Source organism: Bombus pascuorum, chromosome 2 (assembly GCF_905332965.1).
Source record: "Bombus pascuorum chromosome 2, iyBomPasc1.1, whole genome shotgun sequence".
Taxonomy (NCBI): domain Eukaryota; kingdom Metazoa; phylum Arthropoda; class Insecta; order Hymenoptera; family Apidae; genus Bombus; species Bombus pascuorum.
This window is the reverse complement of record NC_083489.1, coordinates 23,014,998-23,034,814: the sequence shown is the minus strand read 5'-3', so window position 1 is coordinate 23,034,814 and position 19,817 is coordinate 23,014,998. Positions and strand designations below refer to the sequence as shown.

The 19,817-nt window shown below is 39.0% G+C and overlaps 3 protein-coding genes across 3 annotated transcripts in view; all 3 read left to right on the top strand.

Annotated features, from left to right (window-relative positions):
* Positions 1-10,159: 10,159 nt before the first annotated feature.
* On the top strand, positions 10,160-11,338 carry LOC132904723 (uncharacterized). The gene has a single exon (XM_060955436.1). It carries the CDS (start codon positions 10,160-10,162, stop codon positions 11,336-11,338), a length of 1,179 nt encoding a protein of 392 aa, XP_060811419.1.
* A 1,166-nt stretch (positions 11,339-12,504) lies between these two features.
* Positions 12,505-13,761, top strand: LOC132904722 (uncharacterized). The gene has a single exon (XM_060955435.1). The coding sequence runs from the start codon at positions 12,505-12,507 to the stop codon at positions 13,759-13,761; it is 1,257 nt and encodes a 418-aa protein (XP_060811418.1).
* Positions 13,762-16,004: 2,243 nt separating this feature from the next.
* LOC132904607 (putative serine protease K12H4.7) overlaps positions 16,005-19,817 on the top strand; it is an 85,304-nt gene continuing 81,491 nt past the window's right edge. Inside the window, exon 1 of the mRNA XM_060955263.1 lies at positions 16,005-16,016. The gene's annotated coding sequence lies outside the window, so the exon portion shown is untranslated. The remainder of the gene's footprint in view (positions 16,017-19,817) is intronic.

Genomic DNA, 19,817 nt, shown 5'->3' with positions numbered 1-19,817 from the left:
CAACTATTTAACGTTGGAAAATTAGATCTTTTATATGGACACTGGTAACTTTTGACATGTTGTTTCAGCACATGTCGATATCGTTATCCTTGTTTTGTTAAAAAAGGATGATACATATACCAATTTATTTCAAAACATTGTAATTGTCATATCAATCTTTAATATAGCCAATATTGAAACAATTATAATACAAAATACAGATATTAATACAAAATGTTATATGTACGATATTTCAACAAAGATATGAGAAGTTATTTAATTCTATAAAATTCTATACAAGAAAGGGTATCAAAATAATAAAGGAAAAAAGGAATGAAAACAATTACCAATATTAACTTCATTATTCTATCATTACGTTAGAATTTAATGGAAAGTAGCTTTAAAAATCATAAACATATCTTTAAAAAATGCCACAATATTATTATTAGTTCGTTCTGATCGTCCAAGCAATCAATAAGTGGAACAACCACTCTACCCGTAAACCAAACAGTTTCTAAGGTATAACCGCATACATCGAGAGCTGCATACTGACGAATAAAGTCGCTTAATCCAACGAATTCATCGAGAGACATCGTAAAGTCGGGTAGAATTTCTCTGTAACACATTAATTGTACGTATCGCCAAATACTTTGTGACGCTTATATTATTGTATAAGTGATTGTTGAATATAGACGATATATCAACCTGTTAACACAGTGTTAACAGGTTTCATTCATTAAACCACCCCTGTTACGTTAACCGAAACAAGGGGAACGACTATTTCGCGGCATCGATTAACCGAATCGTAGCGAGAATTTACGCCTCCCGTCGGACGCGTTTTCCTCGCGACGGCGTCTCTCCACGAACGGTTGTAACATTTGGTCCTTCGAGCCGGATTCAGTGGTGAGTGAAAAGTGCACACCAGTAACACTCACTAACATACAGTGCCACTTGAATCCAACATAATCAACGGCGGAAGCGTTACCACTTGAGTGAAGTCGGTAACGCCAGAGCCGTCAATTCTGAATAGGCAAAACCCGATAGTTGAAGAAAGCAACCACGCAACCTCCCGCCGCAACTGGAACACCGCAATCGTCAACATAACGATATTCAACAACTTCGATCTGACGACAAAACGCGTCACTCTCGGCAAGGATCACCTTCCTCACGAAACGTACGTCAACGACATTCCGCTACACAGTGACGAGTGACCACTGCAGCCGAAACAACTCCGCATCGGGAATCACCGATCGCACATCATAAGCATCACCTTCGGTAACGAAGTATCTTCTTCACAAACAATGGAAAACGAAGAAAGAATCACCGAATTGCATGAGGAGTGGCAATATCTAAACGACGAATTCAAGAGCGTATGGAACCTACTCGACGGCTACGAACTGTCCGGTCAGCGCAACAAGGCCGTCTTAATATCTTATCGAAAACTATTTGACGACATTTGCAAACGATTGAACATTGTCATTGACGAATTGCTCGAGATCGACGACAAGAAACCTGAGAACTTACTGGATTTCTATATACAACTGATAATACAATTCAACAACGAAATTGATTCTTCCTCAATGGATGCCTCCAACACAGTGGCGAATCCACAACCACCGGAATGCAGCAGCAACACTTGCAGCAGTGTCCAGAGACGTAAGAATGATTTCAATAATAACAGTAACAATGTTCATACTTTGCCGACGGAGAAAGTCGTATCGAATCTAGCGCCGATTCCGTCGCATGACACGCGAAGTTCATTGCATAACAACAACAACAACAACAGCAACAACAACAACAACAACAGCAACAACAACATCAGCAGCAGCAGCAACAACAACAACAACAACAACAACAACAACAACAACAACAACAACAACAACAACAACAGCAGCGACAACAACAGCAACAACAGCAACAACAACATCAGCAGCAGCAACAACAACAACAACAACAGCAACAACAACAACAACAACAACAACAATAATAATAATAATAATACTTGCAGCATCGCGACACTCTGATTCAACGCCACCAAACGCATTGAATCAGGCAATCATTCACGATGATATGGATTGGGCGAAAGAGAAGACCTCACCAGGCGACAATTCGTTGCAACCATTGACCTATACGAATTCGTTACAGGATGTCCCATGTCCTATCACGATAATTGATAATGTAGAGAGCAACACGTTAAACTCCGTCGATGACACGATAAAAGAGTTCGATCTTTTATCTCTATAGAATTTTGATCGGTAGCCTTTCAACGGGGGGAGTATGTTGAATATAGACGATATATCAACCTGTTAACAGTGTTAAATTCATCAAACCACCCCTGTTATTTTAACCGAAACAAGGGGAACGACTATTTCGCGGCGCCGATTAACCGAATCGTAGAGAGAATTTACGCGTCCCGCCGACGCGTTTTCCTCGCGACGGTGTCTCTCCGCGAATGGTCGTAACACATATTATCATATTATTCTCGTAAGTTACTTACACAACTTATTATATACCTGTGTTTTGAGAGTTTCGTATAATAAAAACAATAAACATTTTTTGTTTCTAGAAGTTACAATGATTGTCGCATTCCTACCTTAACCTTTACTCTATTAACGAGCAATCGTCTTTCGAAACACGTCGCAGCTCATAAATATGTAAATGCATAATGTCTATAATCATCATAAATGAGAAAATTACGTTTTTCTATAAATGTGTTTTTCAATCTATAAACTCAGATTTGATGTTCTCGCGTGCCTGTTGCTCTGCAGCGCATATGTATGTGCTCACTCGTTAAAGCATATATACGCACACAAGCACACCCATATGCGCGCACATACTCCCACGTTCGAAATGGAAATCGCGTATTACACGGGGGTAGACTAGAAAAGGAAAACCACGTCGAATGTCAGATTTGCCTGACAACAGGAGCTTGCAAAGTATGTTTCCATGGTATCCACGGTATCCATGGAACTCATATACGCACACAGGCAAAGGCACTTTTTAAATCTGAGAAAAAATTAGGCGAGGGTTGCGTGGGGTTAATAATGGCCATTCGCGCGATCCTGATTGGTCAATACTCGATCGTGCGCGTTGCTGCTTTTTCGCAAACGGTGCAAGCAGGCTCCGTGCGCTGTGCTCTGTGTTCAGTCGAGTTCCATCGTCTGGCGAAGAAAGTAGCCAGTTTCATTAAATCGTCATTATGGGTATATTCACCATCATCCTTATTTACTGGTTCGACCGACACCTCGGCAATCGATACTATTGTAAGTAATGTTTCTTCGATTTAACCCTCGATTTAACAGATTCACGAATTTATAACTATTTATTTCATTAGTCGTGATTCTTCGCGTCGCGTGTTATCGATGCTTCAAATGCACTGTTCCTTGGTTGATCAATCGTTCTTTGATTTCTTTCGTAATTGGTTAATTTTCGATGCTGAAATCGCGTTCTACTTATTCTGTTAATTTTTGTGGCCGCGCTCTTTTTATCGTATTACGGAAAATACGACTTTTGAGTCTCGGTGTGTTTTACTTTCGGGAAATATCGTCCCGCTACAAATCCCTTAAAAGTCTCTTTATGATAATCCTATATAACATGTAAATTTCATCCGCGACTTTCTATAGGGAGATACGAAAATCGCCGCCGGCTAATAATTGTTGATCTAGGAAATGTAAAGACGTGATTGATAGTTGGTAACTGAATGTTGTTGTTTTCATTTAATATTGTAGAATTTCATAGGTTGATATAAAATGTTTTTAATTGAACAATTATGAAATACATATTTCATGTGAGAAATTTCAAACAAGAATAAAAATGTATATAAATTTCAGCGAGTTGCAGAATATCGGGGATAATTTATAATACATGAATTCAATGTTATTCGATTCTGGAAATAAATATAAAAATAGTGCAAATAATTTTTTAGCATCTAACACATTTTACACGTATTTTTTTTTTTTTTTTATAACGTTTATTGTCCAAGAAGATGAGTATTACATGTGTATGTTATTCGCAATAAACAATGAATTTCGGTTGTAGGGTGGATTAGGCAAAAGTACCGATACGCGTCAGTACGACGTAGCCATGGTCTAATATGTGTCGTGGATTTTCGGTTTTTGCGTTTATTTTTTTGGTTTTTTTGGGTTTAAGTCGCATTGGTGCGTGATTTTTGTGTATTCTTGTGTGTGTTGTATTTTGTCCTGAAACTTGGCCGCAAAACAGGACTCCTCGGTGTATTACTTTTATGCGTTGTGGGATTTTGGGGGGGGGGATGAGAGGGAAGGGGAGGGGGTGTTAATTTATATTATTTACAATGATTATAGTATTTACATATTTACAGTACTTACATCTAGGTTATACGGTGGTAGTAATGGTTTTTTTTTTTTTTTGTCAAATTGGTAGTTTTCACTTATATTTTCTTATGGGTTTGGAATCCACCAATATTTTTTTGTGTTTCTTCTGTGTTTGTCTTTAGTGTCTTTTTGGGGGAGGGCCATGTTGTACCTCCACCTGGTGTCTGCAGTCAGTCCGTTTAGGTTTTCCTCGTAGAGTATCGTTTTTATCCCTATTTTTCTTTTTATGTGGAAAATTATCGGGATATTGTTTTGGTCTTGGAGGTAATTTTTTTCGTCTAGGTATAGGAACGCTTCTGGGGGGATGTAGCCTGTTTTCATTGTGTTTTTGTAATATTGTACGTTTGGGTATAAGCCGCTGAAGATTAGGCTGTTTTCTTTTATTTTTGACGCTTGTGCGAAATGATTTCTTGCTAGTTTTAGTATGTGACAGTCAATGCGGTGAATGTTGGCTAGGTCGTAGATTTTTTTGTTTTTTATATATTTTTTGTATCCGCTCTGTTCGGATCTGTACGCATTTTGGCAAGCTCTAATGCATTTTCTTTCGAAAACGCGGATTCTCTCCATTAGCGATGCTGGTATGTTGTACCAGATTGGGCAACCGTATGTTATAATTGGTCTAATTAGAGCTTGGTAGCATAATGTTTTTATATTATTCTTGAGATGTTTCGAGTAAAATAGTCTCTTTGCTCTCCAGAATGCTTTATTGGCCTTGGCGAGTTGGGTTTCTATGTGTTGTTTGTAATTTAGTTTGTCATCTATGTTTATGCCTAGGTACTTTACGCAGTTTTTGTGTGGTATGATTGTCTCTTCGGATGACTTTTCTTTTAATTGGAAATTTTTGCAGTGTTTTCTTTCTGCTGGGCCGATTTCGCTGGTTTTGGGTTTGAACAGTATGCTTTCGCATTTGTTTGCGTTAATTCTTAGTTCCCATGTGTGGTAGTAATCATTGATTTTGTCGAATAGTTCTTGGAGGTCTGTGTTTATTGTTTTAGTTTTGCGGCCTGTTACGTAGATGATTAGGTCGTCTGCGAAGGCTATGGAGCGTTTGTGGGTAGATTTGTTCATGTCGAACAGGTTTAATATGTCACTGTTGTATATGTTGAAGAGTAGCGGGGAGTTTACAGTTCCTTGTTGGAGTCCGTTTTTTATGGTGAATTCTTTGTTCGATGTATGGGAGCCCTCGGTCATTAGGAATGTTCTGTTTGTAATCATGTCCCATATTATTTTGATTAAGTATCTCGGGAAGTTTTTTTTTATTAATTTATAAATGAGGCCTGTGGTCCAGACTGTGTCAAAGGCTTTTTCGAGATCTATTAAGCAGGCGGCTACTCGTTGTTTTGCGTTTAGTGCCCAGCAGATGTCTGACGTGAGTTTGTTTGTCGCGTGTAGTGTGGAGTGTTTGTGTCGGAAGCCAAATTGGTTTTCTGGTATAATGTTTTTTTTTTTTGCAGAATGTAGTTAGGGGGTTATTGATGACTACTTCAAATACTTTGCTTATGTTGGGGAGGAGACTTATTGGTCGTAGGTTTGTGAGTGATGAGCCGTCTTTATTTTTTTTTGTGATTGCTATTATTTTGGCTTTTTTCCACTTTTTCGGGAAGTATGCGTTGTTTAGCGCATTGTTGAATATTACTGTGTAGTACCATTTTATTTTGTTTGGTAGGTGCTTAAGTGAGATGTTCGGGATGCCGTCGAAGCCGGAGGATTTTTTATTATTTAGCTTGGCGAAGATTTTGTTTAGTTGGTTATAATTTGTAAAGTAATTTATTTCTGTTTCTGGTTGTTTGGGATTGTCTGAGGTGTTTTCGTTTGAGAACGTGCAGACTGTTTTGTTTAACGTTATGTCTTGTTCTATTTCGTTTTTGAGTTTGTTCGTTTCTGCGATGATGATTCTGTTTAATTCTTCTCGGCCCATGTGTTCGTTTTGGGTATGTGTTTGGAGAAGTGGGTGCCTATGATGTCTAGTTTTTCTGTTGTTTTAGTTATTATGAAGTTATTCTCGGTGTCTTTGCTGGTGTTGTGTATCTCTATACCTGCTTCTTGGATGAGGGGAGCTTTCTCTGGGGGCAATTTGAGCGGAGTGCTGGGGTTTTGTTCTTTCGGTCTGAAGATTTGATTTATTTGTGGGAACATGTTGGCTGAGTCGTTTTTGGAGATATTTTTTATTTTGTTTGACCAGTAGAGGTTTATAGAGTTTGCGAATTCTTGTTTCTGTTGTAATTTTATTTTGTGTAGTAGGTATTTTAGGTATTCTAATTCCTCTCTTTTGTCGTAAGAGTAGTTGTGTTTTATATTGTTTATTTTGGAGAGTATGTAGCTTTTGTCTCGTTGTAGTTCTTTTATTTTGTTGTTGATATATAGATCGCAAGAGTTTTTTTGTTTGAAGGTTGGGACGGATTTTTGGAGTGCGCTTTGTATGTGTTTTTCGATTTCGTCTATGTATGTGTCGATTTGTCTGTTTGTTAGGTTGACGTTGTTGTAGATATTTAGGTCGCATTTCTGATCGAGTAGTTTTTGGAATTTTTTCCAGTTTGTCTTTTTGCATTTTACACGTATAATATATATATAGATGACGCACAAATCCCATTCTGCAATACCTTTTCAACGGGTGCGCGGATTAACGCATAGTCCTTCCAAATCAATTTTCTCGCGATTCAAAGGAAAACCAGCCGCAAGGACGAATATTGTTTTCGATAAATCAGCATTTTCGCAAGACAATAGAAAAGTGCTCATTTCATGCACACGCTGGGGAAGAAGTAGTTCGCGTACGTTCGGACTCTTAAGCATCTACTTGCCCGTTCTTTTTTCACGCTTTTTCCCGCTTTTCCCGCGTTTCTCCTGCTTTTTCCCTGCTTTTCTCCCGCCTTTTTTCTTGTATTCTCCGGTTCGAAATCCCGCTGGGAGAAGCACAATCGCTAACGGGTCTCATTTTCCGCTCTCATACGAGAGCAACATGCTATTTTCCGTCTCATTCCCTTTTTCTCTCCGTTTATCCGTTCCTCGTTGTTTGCACGTTCGTCCGTGCATCGAGTGCCCCACACGACTAACCGCGGAATCTCCTAACTTTCGATATCTCTAGCAGGATTTTTCTGGCATCCTATCAAGTTCTATAGAAAATTGAAACGTCCTTCTATCGTTTTTATCGTATTGTTTTGATTTTTTTTCGCCTCTCGTCTCTTCATTTTAATTCGCGTGTACGATTCGATAATAGGAGACGTATTAATTTATCGGTTACTCAGATTCGTATAACGATGACGGTAATGCGGTGTGATTACGGCGAGATATATTATTGAACGTGTTAATAAATTGAAAATTGTGGTTTATGTATGTGGTTTATGTTTATGTATTCATGGGAATAACATATGTCCCAGATGTCTTCATCGAGCTTCCTTCAACCTTTGTCTACACCTTCCATCTGTTCTGCTCTGTTCTATTTACCTCCTCCTGCTTATCTCGTACTTACGTTATATTCGATAGTACTTATGTGTTTTGTTAGAGTTGACACGCGTGTCTGTCGCTTCAAAGTGCAGACTGTACTCTTTTTTCGTGGAATAGAATCTCAATGGTACTGCTGGGAAATAGAAAAAATTCGATATATTCCGCTGAATACTATTCTCTTTTACATTGTTCGTACAGCATAGCGTAGGAGGCTTGTAATATAGCGTTCTTTGTATCGTAAATTAAGTTAATTGTAAGTACTATGATTTTTCGGTAATTCAATCCAATCTTTTCACTTGGAGTTTGTATGTAATTCACGAGTTTGCCAAATTAAATTATCGATAGGTTTTTATCATTGTTAATTAACCAAATGCATGCTAATTGATACACGTACAAAATGTTAGGTATTTAATTAGCAAACACTTTGAGGGCATCCTGTTTAGCTACTTATAATTTATTATTATTACAAAAACAGATTCTAGGTTTTACATACCTAGATAGTGTTAACAAATAAAGTAACTTCTCTTGCTGTAATTCCTACGGTTTGTAGTATCCGCGTGCAATACAAATTTTCCATATAAAATAATTAGAAACACACATTCTTCAAACGTAATTTAGACGACTGTTACATGACAGTAACATACAATATTATAATTTTTAAAATATTCAATATATTTCAATATCTGGCTCATAAACATTTCGAAACAATTACTACCCGTATTTATAGCGCATACTATTTACGTCAACACTAAAATTACTTTATTAAACAAGGTTTGTGAAGAACATTCTCTTCTATACAAAATTTGCACTTTCATTGAATATTTGATGATATAATTTTTGTATGTTTGGAAAGAGATATAATATAAAAATTGGTCTTTGTTATTACAACAACTGCCTTTAATTACTACCGCGGGTTTGTCCTTTTATAGTCTACGTGAGCATGGTTGAACTTACTTTCGTAAGTTCGTCTACCGCAAGGGGGTAGCGTAAGTAATAACACAAATTCTCAAAAATAACTTTTCTAACTTTTCAATTCTGAAGTTGATCAATTGTGCTTCCGAGTGGCTCATATAATTTTGCTCTTGTTCCTCACTTTTGTCATCTACATGTAGTTCTAGTCTACTCTTAATGGAAACCGATCTCGATTGGTTAATATCCCCGTATCGTCCACAGCTTAATAGCCAATCACGTGGCATGGCCACGATGATGTTCATTTGTTTTGCGGGACAATGTGCCATCCAATTTTCTTCGCGTACGATCGATTTCTCCGGCCAACAAGGATGCATGTCTTCCGATGTTCTCCCGTTTGTTAGCTGTCCTTCCTCCTGAACGCAGCCCTATTTCAAGATTGGCTGGTCCATAATCGACCACCCCATCGTAGTTTATTTATTCCTAAGGTTATTTATTTGGGTGACTAGGTTTTCTTCAATATCTGCTTCATAACAGTTAGGGGTGTTTGCGATTGAATAACTGTAGTCTACAGTTATATAACAGAAGTATATTTACACTAGATTACAACCCGTAGACCGTATAGAGAAAATCTTGGAGGTCGTCGGACAGTACAATGTTTGACCCGAGGGTGGATAGCGTTTGCGCGTTGAATGCCGTGAACGTGACTGAATAGTAGACTTGACTGGCCGATGTGTAGAAGAACAGTCCGAGGTATGTTAGAGCAAAGTACTTGACTGACCGAGGAGTGTAAGAGCAGTGACCTGACTCTCCGAGTAGTATTTAGGGGGAAAGCTCGATGTGGGTGTACCCTTTCGGAACCAAGCACGCGGATTCGTTGCTCACACTTTTCGTTAGAAAAGTGAGGGTATAAATGATGGGTAGATACCCATTGCACGTGTCTCAGCACGTCTCACTATCTTTTTCCCGCCATACGTATGCAACAGTTGCATTCCTCTGTTCTGCAGGACACTGCGCATGCACGTATTCCCCCCCACACACACTCATACTTATATGCGTGTCGCTGCTTCGCAGCTAATCCGGAGTAACACACAAAATTACATATATCTCAATAGATTCATCGTTACATAACGAAACTTCATCGTATTCTTTCCATATTTCAATTCGAACACTTTTAACTGATAATGCAAGTGATCTTCCGTGTAAATTGTGAAAATCGTTAAAAGAATGAAATTTTACATTAAAATATTAAAGTAACTATGGTAAAAAGAATACAGTTTCAATCGAACAGTAAATATGAAATTGTTAAGATAGTAAATTATTTATACAAGTATGTAAATTCGTTGAAACTCGATCAACGGAAATGTTCGGTCCCAATCGGAGCTCTAAACGCGTTATCGACTTCATCGAAACGTTATATTACGGCTACAATCACCTCAATCGACGGCACATACAAACACACACTGACGTTCCTCATAATGCCAACATTATCGACTTGGATCCCAGATCAACCCGTAGATCGCTCAATGATCCAAATACCTAGGAATATCCAACTAGCCGATCCACGATTCCATCGACCAGCTCCGATCGAAATCATATTAAGCGCCGGACCCACACTAGCCTCCCTCTGCGTCGGTCAACTGGATATCAGCCAGTCGAACGGGCCTGACTTGCGTCTACAGAAAACGAGATTCGGATGGGTCATCGGGGGGAGTCCAACCTCGCAAGCTTCAGCACAGGCATTTCACACCTCCACGGCGGACTTACAAACGGACCTCGCTCGATTTTGGGAAATCGACGAAGGACCACCAATTTCACATATTTCAGAGGCAGATCGACAATGCGAAGAACATTTCCAAAGTCACGTCCAACGCACCAATGAAGGACGATACATCGTCGCTCTCCCATTCAACGAAACGACCCCGCCGCTTGGATCCTCCAAAGCCTTGGCGATGAAGCGTCTCACATCTCTCGGCCGCCGGTTTCAACGAGACAAGCAATTCGAAGCCGACTATCGCGTCGTAATAAATGAATATTTGGATTTGGGACATATGACAAAAATCGCCACGAATCATTCAACTGACGAAGGATATTTTCTCCCACATCACGATGTTATCAAGGAGTCCAGTCAAACCACAAGGCTCAGAGTCGTGTTTGACGGATCTGCACCGCCCACCACCGGAGTTTCATTGAACGATCGACTTCATACGGGACCTAAGCAACAAGAGGACTTGTTCGACATTCTCCTAAGGTTCCGTTCGCACCAATACGTCCTTACAGGTGATGTCGAAAAAATGTACCGACAATTCCTTGTACGCCCAGAGGACCGAAAGTTCCAACAGATTTTGTGGCGTAATGATAAGGGCGAGGTCGACACCTATCAATTGAACACCGTGACATTCGGGCTTTCAGCGGCTCCATATCTCGCAATACGGTGCCTCAGACAATTAGCGGACGACGAGGGACATCGATATCCACAAGCAGCAAAGATCCTACAACGAGATTTCTACGTCGACGATGTTCTCACAGGATCAGACACAAGAAACGAGGCACTATCATTGAGAACAGATCTCACGGAATTACTCAAATTAGCCGGTTTGACCATTCGAAAATGGGCTTCAAATGATCGAGCACTGCTGAACGGACTTCCCGAATAGGACATGAACGAGAAGCTTCTTCTAGACAAGTCTCAGACTCTAAAAACTCTAGGTGTGGTCTGGGATTCATCTGATGATTCGATCCTGTATTCCGTCAAAACCAATCCCCTCACTTCTCGCATTACGAAGAGAATAATCAGCTCCGAAATCGCCAAGATATACGACCCTCTTGGATTGCTTGCACCAGTAATCATTCGAGCCAAAATGCTGCTTCAACGACTATGGACATTGAAAATCGATTGGGACGAATCACTGCCGGCTGACGTAAATACAGAATGGGTAAACTATTACAAGCAATTATCCTTATTAAATAACGCAAGGTTCCCACGCAAAACCATTATCAAGTCCGCAACGGAAATTGAACTACATGGATTTTGTGACGCCAGCGAAAAGGCGTATGGAGCATGTGTTTACCTTCGAACTAGGAATCCTGATGGGCATATCTGGACGCGACTCCTTACTGCGAAATCAAAGGTAGCTCCCCTCAAATCTCAAACCATTCCAAGATTGGAACTGAGCGGAGCACTTCTTTTGGCGTCGCTGACCACCGCCGTCCTTCAAGCATTGTCAAAACCCATAACGCGCATCGTTTATTGGACGGACTCCACCATCGTTCTTCATTGGATTAACACGTCGCCCCACACGCTGAAAACTTTTGTCGCTAATCGAGTGGCAGATATTCAAAGGCAGACCCAGACCTCAGAATGGCGTCATCTTTCCACAACGGACAACCCCGCGGATCTCATCTCGCGAGGTCAAACACCAGAAGATCTGCTACGATCAACCATGTGGCAACAAGGACCGAAATGGCTCCAAAAAGCTGAAAAATACTGGCCGAAATGGAAAACCCTGTACCATTGACCGAAATACCAGAGCAGAAGAAGGTAACCTGTTTGTCTTTGATTTCAGCTGACCACAGTTTACTAGAGAGATTTTCCTCGTGGCCGGAACTAATCAGAATCACAGCTCGCTGCCTACGATGGCGGCAACCAAAGGATCGAGGGAACCCCTTAACCGCGCAGGACTTATCCATTGCGCATAACAAAATAATCAAATTGCTCCAACGTTGCTACTTCGCTGATGACATTCGACAGCTCCAAAGCAATCAAAAGTCCACATTGAAAGGGAAGCTACAGCGACTCAATCCCTTTTTGGACAAGGATGGGATGCTACGAGTTGGAGGCCGACTCAGTCACTCAACACTGCCTTTCAGCCAGAAACACCCCATCATCTTACCCAAGTCAACGGTTACGACGCTCATAATCGAGCACGAACATCGCCTGAGTCTACATGCCGGGACTCAAGCCACTTTATACGCCCTCCGAAGATCCTATTGGCCAATCGATGGCCGCAGTCAAGTATGGAGCACGTTGAAGAACTGCGTACGGTGCTGCCGAGCTAATCCACCTCCAGTGGATTATGTAATGGGCGATCTCCCAGCAGCACGAATAACAGAATCACGGCCGTTCACCAACGTCGGAATAGACTATTGCGGGCCCTTTTTTGTCAAGGAACGAAAGGATCACAACCGACGGAAGATAAAGGTATACGTGGCAATCTTTGTATGTCTCGCAGTAAAAGCAGTTCACATTGAGCTGGTTAGTGACCTCACAAGTGAGGCTTTCATTGCTGCACTACGAAGATTCATTGCTCGCCGAGGATTCTGCTCAAGTATCCACACGGACAACGGCACCAACTTCGTCGGCGCAAACAACGAGCTCCGAGAACTACGGAACCTCCTGCGATCCGACGATCATAAGGCAAAGGTTCAGTCTTTTTTAGCCGACAGACAGATCGAGTGGCACTTCATTCCTCCCAATTCACCGCATTTCGGCGGGTTGTGGGAAGCTGCAGTGAAGTCTTTCAAACGACACCTCAGACGTGTCGCAGGTAACGAGCTTCTATCCTTCGAGGGCCTTAACACCCTCATCATTGAGATCGAGTCGATCCTCAATTCCCGTCCGCTGACTCCGATCTCCACCGATCCAAACGATCTCCTCGTCCTTACTCCCGGTCACTTCCTTATCGGAGATTCACTAACATGTTTACGAGATCGAGAGTTCACAGATACTCCAACCAATCGTCTATCCAGCTGGCAACATATTCAGCAGCTCAAGCAGCACTTCTGGCGCCGCTGGCATCGAGAGTATCTCAACGAGTTAAACGTACGCAACAAATGGAGCAAGGGGAGTCACAACATTCGAGAAGGGACCATCGTCCTCCTCAGAGACGATAACGCCCCCCCAATGCAATGGCCACTGGGCAGAATCATCAAGGTCCATCCCGGCGCAGACGGCATCATCCGGACGGCTACCGTTCGAACAGCAACGAATTCCATAGATCGGAGCATCAAACGGATGGTACCACTACCGAGCAGATCGACACCAGATGACTCCAACCTAATCAGCAGCAACGCGGACTAATGCGAGATCCACCTCGCCAAATCAATCACATCATTTTGATCGGTACCCTCTCAACGGGGGGAGGATGTTACGTCGCCCGACTCTCTACCTGGGCCGGACCTCACATCGCGGACGGATGGCAGCCAGATGTCCGCACATCCTTATCGCGTACTCTTGAAAATACTCGCAGCCCGACTATAAATCACAGAAAAATCTGGCGAAAGTCTTTCATTGCAAACAAGGACTTTTCCGCGAAAGCGTTTTCCAAGGTTTCTGGTTAGCATCTGGAAAACACGTGAACGCTAAGTGTTCACACGTGCGATGCCTCCTACTCCCAACTTTCCATCGAGGGTGGCTAATACCCTTCCTAGTCCATCGATAGTCTTACTAACCAATAGAAACAATTTCTATTACCCTCACTTCTCCAACCAAAAACTGTCATCAACAAATCAGATGACTCCGTGGGTTAGACACACCCATCCTTAGCTCACCTCCGACACAGCATCGTCACGATCAAGTCAGTTCATCTCCGTCGTCAAGTCAATCAACACGTCTACCACGATCGCTCGGTCCAACGAACTCATTGAGAAGTATCGCAAAGTCGCAATCTAACATTCGGCAAGTCATTCAAGTATAATTCTAGCCATCGAGGCACTAAATAGTAACTTCAATTCACGCGAACGAGACATTCGATTCTTCGCGTCAACATACGTCGGACGGTTCTTGCATTCATTCGGCAAGCTAGTCTAATAGTTTCACACGATATCGGGATTCATCGCGTTAACCGATATCCATTATAACATATTTGTATATACGTTCCAAGTGTTGTGAAAAGTGGCGAAATAAATAAAAACAGATAACTGGAGACTACAGTTATTTCAATAAACCACCCCTATTGTCGTAACTGAAATCAGGGGATCGCTCTGCTCGTGGTGTCGATCATCAGATCGTAACGGGAATTTACGACTCCCGTTGACGCTCCTAACGGAGACTCGTCTCCCCGCGACTGGACGAACAAACATAGTTTGTGATTCAACAGGTGTCACCTATTCATTCAACAGGTGTTACCATTTAATATTTCTATATGACTACACGCAACGAAAAAAATAGAATGTAAACAAATTTTTTTTTTCATTCATTAAATATTACAGCAAGTATTTAATATATTTTTGTATTTATATAAGTTTGTTATATTTTATACACATATTCCTAACATTCATCTGACTAACTGTATTTTAGATATTTTTATTATGTTTTTAAATATCGTATCAGTATTTCATGCATATTTTTATCATTAAATTTTCCATAAATGCATGATCATCCGTAATCTACTTATTAGTATCTCATAAGGATATATTTATGCATTTGTGAAAAATATAAAGATGTAAAAATACAGATAATATATAAAAATGCATAAAATATCCGCAATAGAATATTTTCTGTAATATTTAATAGGAAAACCAATTTCCTATCTAGATTTCATCTTTTTCGTTAACACGTTCGTAATAAAGATGGAAATTTGTATAAATATCTATAGTCTATTAACAAGACATTGTCTATGTTTATTATCTCAAGAATAGAATTCGTTATTTTTGCAACAGAGTTACGGTTTAATTGTTCTCATTATGCTTTGTAGTCTAATTACAGTTCCATGGAATTCCATGTACCCTTTCTGTCTGTATGAGGTGGGTACAGAATTCTAGATCAGTTTGTAAATTGTTCGCATCTGTGACCAGGAAATAGACGATAATTGTTCTGTTTGAGTCTGGAATTTTATTAAATTAATTTTATTACAGTTTGTCAAGTTTCGTATTTGTTTATAAAAATATAAAATAGAAATACATTAAATATGTTTTATTAAAATTAAAAATTCATATTTTTCAAAAAAGTCTTTTATGTACTCAAATGAAATATTTAAACAACTTTTCGATAATCTATGCTATGCTATTCGACGCTTGACTTCGATAAAAAGCGATTACCAACGATTAACAGTTTATTTATCATTTCTGAGATTCGATTTCTCTGCTAGAATATAATAATTAAAATGATTAATCAGTAAATACAGAACGTTTAAACCTCTGTAAACGAATATTAAATTTGTGCTTTCAGCAGCTTTTACGATGTATTTTTCAAGTTGGAACTCATAAAAAGGATGGTAGCTTTTAATACTATTATTTAATATTCATAGCACTTTAAATATTCAACAGACGTGCAATTATAGTAAATTTCTACTCTTTTCGCGTTCTCTAGGAATTGAATAACGAATAAAATTTAATGTACACTAATTAGTCGGAAACTTTGAAAAACTATATTTAACGTGTATGAAACCGATACAGACTTGCAATTTGTGTTCGTTAATAACTTAGATATAAATATAAAAATATGGAGAAAATAATTTTCAGATTTACTAAAAGCAATTCCTATTGGCAATCTATTTAGTATCTGTTTGTTTCGTTGGCTAGATTGTACTTTTTTTATTATATTATTCATTTAACACCAAATAAATTCTCTGTAAAAGTGTCGTATAATCATGACAATCGTGTCTTACAGTGCTAAAATGTAAGAATGTCTCATATAACATGAGTAAGTGTTGAAACGCTTCTGTTAGCCAGTGTGCATATTAAAGATGGTTAGTTCTAGCGTTAAAAAGCCTGACGAAACGGTATTGTTAATATTTAATAAGCTAAAAACACTGGTTTCTGTGAATGATATTAAAATAACAATTAAACTGGAACAGCGGAAAGCGGTCGGACGTTTGGAATACCTTCGAAAAGAACAGAATGAGCAGAGAAGCTTCATTCCTCTGTGAACTCGGGGTAAACAAATCCATCGGCTTTAGGCACATTTGAAATATTTAGGTTAGTAGGTAAATTCACCGGGTGGGCGCGCTAGGCCCGATGATCGATATCGAATCAGTGTCTGATGCTCGTCTCGCCGAGTGACGGTGCAACGAACGCACCACCAAGTGATTAAACGTGACTTTGACGCGACTAGACAGTGATTAATCGGTTGCCTGACGAATCTACGATATGCGTAATGGAGACAGTCTACGTGCTTTATCCTCTACAGTCTATACCTAAATACGAACGCTTGATTACATTATATCGGTTCGATGAAAAATATTAGAAAATGCACGACACTGGCTGCAGTATAAAATAGACAAAGCTTTTATGTTTGTGGATAATATGTGGAATCGTTAAATGTACGATTTGCTTTGTACGATGCTTTACTACATACAGTTTGTTGCAAATATTTCGGAACCAAGATCGAACAGTGGTTACGTTTATAAGAGAAAATCATTCAGCATTTTCATCCTAATAACGTATTACAATTTCATCAAAATCGTTGAGGTGTGCATTTTTATACACGGTTACCAAAATAATTATACATGTTGCAATAAGGAACGATAGAATGGCGTTGTGGCACTTAATTGTCTCTTTGACGGAAGGGCACTTGGGAAACGTATTTGACGGAAGAATTTTTTTTATACTTAGCCGGCTTTTTTTTTTAGCCTCGTATTCCATAGAGTGTTTGGCAAACGTGTAAAATATTAAGCGTTTCGAGTAACCGGACTGCTCCTCTATTAGGTGCCCGATGAACAGTAGTAGCAACCGTTCCTGGTCCGACAATGCGCCGCTTGCTTCTTCTCTGGTCAGTGATCGATACCGACAATTGGTCGGACGCGACCGATAGATGTCAATCTATGAAATGCATCTGATCGGGCGGAATTTATCAGCAACTGGCTATTTGTTATGTTCATACGGCGACAGGGAAATTAATCGGTCCAATTGAGGTTCGTGCTGGCAAGCGGCCGCAATTTAAATCGAATGGAATCGCGAGTGGACGCGACTGTCACGATAATCCTGTGTACTTTACGCATCGAGATTTACTTTCGCGTGTTCACGCGACTCGTGTTTGTCCACGAGAAATAGAAATCGTTCGTGAATTTGCTCTCGTTGCTCGTTCGCTATTCATTCGACGTCGATGAAAAACCTGCGTGGAACGATTTTCCGTCGTGTTTCTCTCACTTCAGTTGCCGTTCTCACTTTTTGGATTTATTTTCCTTCCAATTTTTCCCCCCTCTGAATTTTCTTCTAAGTGATAAGGGGAATACGATGGATAGCTTGAATTATGGAATATATTATACACGATAAGATGGATTGCTTGAATTATGAAAAGTAGTCGTTTTGTTAGGATTATAATAACGTGGTGAAGCGTTACGTTACTTGGGAAATTTGTAATGAATTTCCAAGGCAGATCAAAGACTGTGTTAGAACCTTTTTTGTCAATTATAAAGAGAGGCTAAAGAATAACGCATTTTATGTTTCCACGCTTTACACGGGACAATGTTAATATAACTTGTATTACAAATTTCTATTAAGCTTTGGATATTTGAAAGTTATTTAATATCGTGTACAGTAACTCCGGCTAAAATAAACACAATATTTTTGTTACCTTCGAAATCTATGATTCGTATGACTCTTTGTATTAAAAATTTGCAATTTAGATTATCATAAAAATATGAAACTTTTTAATTCAATTTAATTTAAAAAGATCTCGTAAGATTAGTAAAAATTTCCTCGATGATTACAGTCTTTTTTGCAAATGAAGCTTCGTTATAAGTGTCATCTTTATACGATAATCAAACATACGATAATCATTTATTATACGCGTTATAGTACCACGCCAGAATAATTTACTTATAATGCTCAATGAGAATTGATTTTAAACCACTTCCAAATAAAAAAAACATTATAAGGTAGATTAAGGCAGGTCTTTTTAACTGACAAAAATGCTTCAAATGTTAATACAGTTTTCCAATAATTTTATTTCTCCAACGAATATTTGAATTAACGATATCCTGCCATTTCTCCGTTCAGAGAATTCCCACTTGACGAAATTCTTCTACTTCTGAAAATTCTAGATAATCCATCATTCATCATTCCATAAAAGTAAAATAGTCCTCGACATTCGTTCTTCTAAAATTATTTCTACGATATGATCAAAGGATAAAAAGTTTGCCTTTATCCGTTGATTTTGATTGGTCAGAAAGCTGATCAAAAGATTGGTTTCAGTCAATTTCAGTTGCCACTTTGTCTACCGACTTCGTTCTCTAACATTGGTTTCAACTGTTTAGATGAATTTGAGGACAATGTGGATGAAGGAATTGTATTATCGCCGACGTACGAGGCCTCCAGTAGTAGCTCGAATGACTTGGCTGGCCCGAGAAGATTCAACAACAATAACAATATGCAATCTCGTAACGAAGTGGTACGTACACAAATCTATTTACGATCAATTTCTCATCCTTTTTTTCGCTTTTTGTACTTCAGCAAATTGACTTTTCTGATCACGAGATGATCAGAAAACGAGATGATCACTGTCCATGAAACGATGCCAAACGGTTCTTATTTTCATATTCTGTGTAAAATAAAATATCTTGATACTTTGAAGAATAAAAGATAAAAAAAAGTAAAAAAGAATAAAATACTTTGATAATGTTTGCGTCCACCAGGATTTATACATATGAAATCCAACAGAGGTTTGCTCCTGCTGTCAAATGAAATGTTTACACATATCGTTGGATAAAGGGCTTTGAAAAATGCACCGGATATAGGATATTCGTTGGATCTGTCGCAATATCGTCTAGCCATGTTTAAGCCAATTACAATTGCACGACGTGAAACTTTTATTTACGAATGTAAGCTATGTGCGTGATAATTTAGGTATTATTCTAATATCATTAGGTTATTTTTATATACAAGCTTTAATAATTTAATATTTTTTACTTTAACATAGCTATTTCTATCTTCTAATATTTTTGATTTTAATATAGAAACTGGAATCTTGACTAATTTTATCAAATATTATGTATTCAGGGATACTGAAAGTAGTATATCACTTAAGTTAAGCAGTTGGGGGAAATTTTTCTTGAAACAGCAATTTTTAGTTACCGATGACATGGTTAAATATTGTCAAATAATATTGAAATAATGATATTTTACAGACATGGAAGTTTACGAAAAATTCGTTAATTCAACGTATTTTTTCAATATTTCTTTACTTTCTCTTATCAT

Bases quoted from the DNA above. Each gene is read 5' to 3' on its own strand.
- LOC132904722 (XM_060955435.1), top strand. From the start codon at position 12,505: ATGCTACGAGTTGGAGGCCGACTCAGTCACTCAACACTGCCTTTCAGC.
- LOC132904723 (XM_060955436.1), top strand. From the start codon at position 10,160: ATGCCAACATTATCGACTTGGATCCCAGATCAACCCGTAGATCGCTCA.